This window comes from Vulpes lagopus, chromosome 2, assembly GCF_018345385.1.
Source record: "Vulpes lagopus strain Blue_001 chromosome 2, ASM1834538v1, whole genome shotgun sequence".
Classification (NCBI taxonomy): Eukaryota; Metazoa; Chordata; class Mammalia; order Carnivora; family Canidae; genus Vulpes; species Vulpes lagopus.
In genome coordinates this window covers 4,757,797-4,762,079 of record NC_054825.1, presented here as the reverse complement: position 1 = coordinate 4,762,079, position 4,283 = coordinate 4,757,797, and the positions used below count along the sequence as shown (strand labels likewise).

The 4,283-nt window shown below is 35.5% G+C and overlaps 1 protein-coding gene across 1 annotated transcript; it reads left to right on the top strand.

The window, feature by feature from the left end:
• The first annotated feature begins 385 nt into the window (after positions 1-385).
• Positions 386-4,057, top strand: NPS (neuropeptide S). Its single transcript, XM_041730668.1, has 3 exons — positions 386-513; positions 624-705; positions 3,835-4,057. The coding sequence occupies exons 1-3, from the start codon at positions 386-388 to the stop codon at positions 4,012-4,014; spliced, it is 390 nt and encodes a 129-aa protein (XP_041586602.1). The 3' UTR covers positions 4,015-4,057.
• The last annotated feature ends 226 nt before the right edge of the window (positions 4,058-4,283 follow it).

Below are 4,283 nucleotides of genomic sequence, written 5' to 3'. Positions count from 1 at the left end.
TCCCTGCTTTCACCTCAGAAGTCCTAAAGGAGGGGAATCCATTGTGGAAAACAATCCATGCCCATTGTGAGGGTAGATGTTCTTTATTCTTGTAAGGATTTTCTGTTAGTTTCTGAAACATGATGCTAGGACATTCAAAATAATGCCATCCTTCTTAAGTGTTAAACCCTAAGTGGGACAAGCTTGTGGTTTCTTTTGAGATCTCTAGCTGTCTATGTCACAATGACGCAGTTTAGAAGACAATGTTTCTGAAGGACATTTTTAATGGCAAACTTTAAATGAAGTCAATCCTTGATGGCTCAATGACAATGCCTGTGTGTTTTTGTCCTTTTCCAACTTAACAAGAACAAAAAAAGAGCCAATTAGTCACATATGATGGGACGTGATGACATTTTTACTTCTGAACTTTCCTGGTATAAAAGGGTCACCCAAGGAGGATCTGACAATAAGTGTGAGGAATTTGGCAAGAAAACCACTGATCTGCAGAGATTTTGGAAAATCCAAAATGATTAGGTAAAAGACTATCTTTTTCCACAAAGAAAACTGTTGAATTTACATATTTTTTTATTTATATTTGCCTAAATGAAACTAATCTTAGGGTTTTTTTTTCCCCTACCCTACAGCTCATTAAAATTCAGCCTCATTCTACTTCTGATGAGTTCTACAATGCATGTGATCTGGTGTTATCCAGTTTCACCTTCTAAGGTAAGAGTTTTGCCTGTATTTTTGATGTTTTACTAGATAGCTTATGTGTGTTTATGTTCAAAATAATCTCAAGAAATATGTGACAGAGAGTAATTTCTCCTATTATTAGAGCTTTCAATGAAAATAATATAAGCAGTCATAAAATTAGTAAAGAGAAGCATTTATGTGACAAAAATAATGCTAGACTTGTTAAAATTTGTTTTTAAATATTTAGAAATTGGCTCCTGCATGGAAAAGCATTCATTTTGAAGTAAAATGTGCATAGTTTTGCCCGTGACAATTTAGTTATTCCACATATGTGCATTCATGATCAAAGTGAACATTTAACCATTGAAACCATATTACAGGGATCCCTGGGTGGCGCAGCGGTTTGGCGCCTGCCTTTGGCCCAGGGCGCGATCCTGGAGACCCGGGATCGAATCCCACGTCGGGCTCCCGGTACGTGGAGCCTGCTTCTCCCTCTGCCTGTGTCTCTGCCTCTCTCTCTCTCTCTCTCTCTCTCTCTGTGACTATCATAAAAAAAAAAAAAAGAAACCATATTACAAATACAATAGATCATTTTTTTAAAATAGTGAATTTACCAATTTTTTTAAAAAATGCTAACTTTTCAGATACAGAATATAGATAAAATGACATATATTGATGAAATATCACATAAAATATTAATTCAGGTGTTTATTCAAGAATATTGATTGAGATTCTAATGTTAATCATTGAACTGTTCAGAATATTAAAAAAATGAACATCTTTCTTTGGAATTTTTGATGCTATTTTTATATGATATTTCAGGTGTTTTAATGTCAATACTTTGTTTAAAATATTTTAAAATATTTGTGGTCCCTGATAACATTTTGTATTCACTGAGACTTAACCTGGCATACTGCAATTACTGAATCAATGTAATTCATGAAACTATTTTTTGGATAATGAGATGCTACACAAATCCTAAATAATAGATATATGTCCAAACATAATGATCTAGCTGTTTATATTATTGGTCTTCTTACTAATCTTTGCATCTGTCATTTTTCTTTTTCTTGTTTACTTAAGTTAGCTTCTTTTTTCCTGATTTAGTCCTATGAGCATTCAACACTAATTGAGTCATTGATTCTATAAGACATCAACCATATTGATCAAGTTGATGAGTCACAACCCATAAATTGGTATATTTTCTCAAGTGTCTTCCTAATTACTTTCTGTTCTTTTCCCGAAGGTTTATTCATGACATTTCTGTTGAAAGAGAGGCATTTGTATGCGGCTTCTTCTTCTTCTTTTTTTTTTTTTTAAATTAAGAATGTACTTTCTTCTAATGTACTTACAAATCGGCTTACCCATAAATGAGATGTTTCTTCTTTCCATGCATTTTCCATATTTCTATTTTTGCATGTGACAATTTCATTCTCATTATAACTCCATCATGTAGCAACGGTATCAATTTGACTGTTTAAGGTGAGTAATTACACAGACAAACGATGTATAGGCTCTTGTAGTATTTGTTGTTAACTTCGTAAAGTACATCAATTAGGCAAATATACCATATTATTCTGTTTACAAGTCAGCTCTGGCAAGGACTCCCTTCAATGATCAGCGAAGTACATCGGTATCTTTTTAGGGATGTTTCCAGGATCTTATAATCAGAAATGATGCATTTCTTTTGCAATACAATGGTGGCCTCATGAGTATTTCTGGAAAGAACTGGAATGCTTCCCTTCCTGAAATGACTCATAGGCCCTCCTTGCTGGGGATTTAAAATAGATGGCATTATATTATGCTTAGATTTCCTCCATTAACACAGGGAAAAACACATCGTGGGCGTTCGAATAAGAGTTTTGATTGGTTTCCCATGACCAATATTTCTGAAATTCCCTCTGACTGTTCCCAGGTCCAAAAAAAAAAAAAAAAATGCTCATGATTTTCCCAGAGGCCAGCAGGAATGATTTACCTGGGTGCTCTGACTACTGGAACCTTCAGTAACCTACCCAGGCATGGGTGAAGCATCCTAGAGAACATTTTTTTTTTCATTCTGTCCCCCTTTCAACTTCCAAAGTAACCTGAAGCCACGCCTGTGTTCCTGCCTCAGGAAAGGAAAATGTGTAAAATTTTTTTACTCTGTAATATGTTTCTTTCCAATTAAGACCTGCCAGCCTCCTTTTCCTCTTACTGCTCTCGTGTGTTGAGAAATGGATTGGAGTCAGGTGCTTCCACTCAAATGCCTTCTTCATCTACAAGCCATTTAATTTTTCAATTTAAAACTGAGGAAATGATAATATCACTTCATCCATAGAGCTTTCTGAGAGGATAAAATGAGATGATGCACATTAAGGATTTACCACAAAGATCATTGATAAAACTTTGGTCCATTTATTGATGAAACTTGGAATTGTAACTCATCAGCATTGTACTTCCTCTGAAACCACAGAGGAGGGGACATAGGACAAGTGTTGAAAATTCTTACTTGATATCTGTGTCAGGCCCATTTCTTGGGACATGCCCCTCTGCTCTTTACTTGGTTTCTTCATCTGGAAAGTACGGGGTTGAACTGCACATTCTAGATGGCCAGATTGAGCTCTTAAGATTCCAGACATGTGCTTCTTTCAAGACTAAGTACCCCCTCCACTATCTGGGCCTTTAAACCACTGATGAGGAACTGAAACAAAGTCAAAAGATGAAGATGCTATTGTTCAAGGAGCAAGATAGCTTTGTGGAGAATCTTGGTAAATGGCCCACGACAAATCCCAGAAGAAAAAGTGTTTCCAACTGAAACCTGAAGCTTGGTTATCATGGGTTGTTTTTTCTTAGTAAATTTTTAAAAACTTCCCAGGACTAATTAGTGCCACTTGAAAGATTCTTTATAAAGTAATAGCAACAAGATAACTATGTATGGTATATGATGCAAATCCCAAATAATAGCATTTACATAAGTAGCATAAAAATTAGACAGGAGAGTAGATAGCTCTGAATAATATTTTGTATTTAGATAAAGCATATGTGTGTTCTCGTAAAATTTCCCCCTTGAAAGTTTAGAGACATTGAACTTATAGCCTTAAGGTTTTGAAAATTGTTACTATTGAAATAAGTTTTTAACCCTAAAGTTGTATTCTCTCCCTCGTCCCCCATCTGAATTGCCAGGTGTCTGGAAAATCTGATTATTTTCTCATCCTGCTGAACACCTGCCCAACCAGGATGGACAGAAGCGAGGGACTAGATTTTCTAAAGCCAATTTTCAAGAAGATGCTTATGAAAAGGTCCTTTCGCAATGGAGTTGGCACAGGGATGAAAAAAACTTCCTTTCGAAGAGCAAAATCATGAATAAGTGTGCAAAGGACTCTGGGAATTAATCTCAAACTTTGTAGAGTGTGACTAATGTGCTAAAAGTCAGTTATATCTTTATCATTAAGTATTGGTGTGCTCTCAATTCTTAAATATCATTTCTCTCTGAGCTAGTACGGAGTAAATTGAGTTTAAAAAAATGTAAACCTGCCTCAAACTTCCCCTGCAAGAGAATAAACTATTTATGTGATCAGTTAGCAACTTCCCTGGCTAAGGATGGACACATTTGCTTTGATCTTAAATTGGCT

What these genes read in the sequence shown, in the direction of transcription:
- NPS (XM_041730668.1), top strand. Translation starts at nt 386, where the DNA reads ATGACATTTTTACTTCTGAACTTTCCTGGTATAAAAGGGTCACCCAAG. An exon ending in GGAAAATCCAAAATGATTAG is followed by an intron (nt 514 to 623) that starts GTAAAAGACTAT and finishes CCTACCCTACAG; the next exon opens with CTCATTAAAATTCAGCCTCA. An exon ending in ATCCAGTTTCACCTTCTAAG is followed by an intron (nt 706 to 3,834) that starts GTAAGAGTTTTG and finishes CTGAATTGCCAG; the next exon opens with GTGTCTGGAAAATCTGATTA.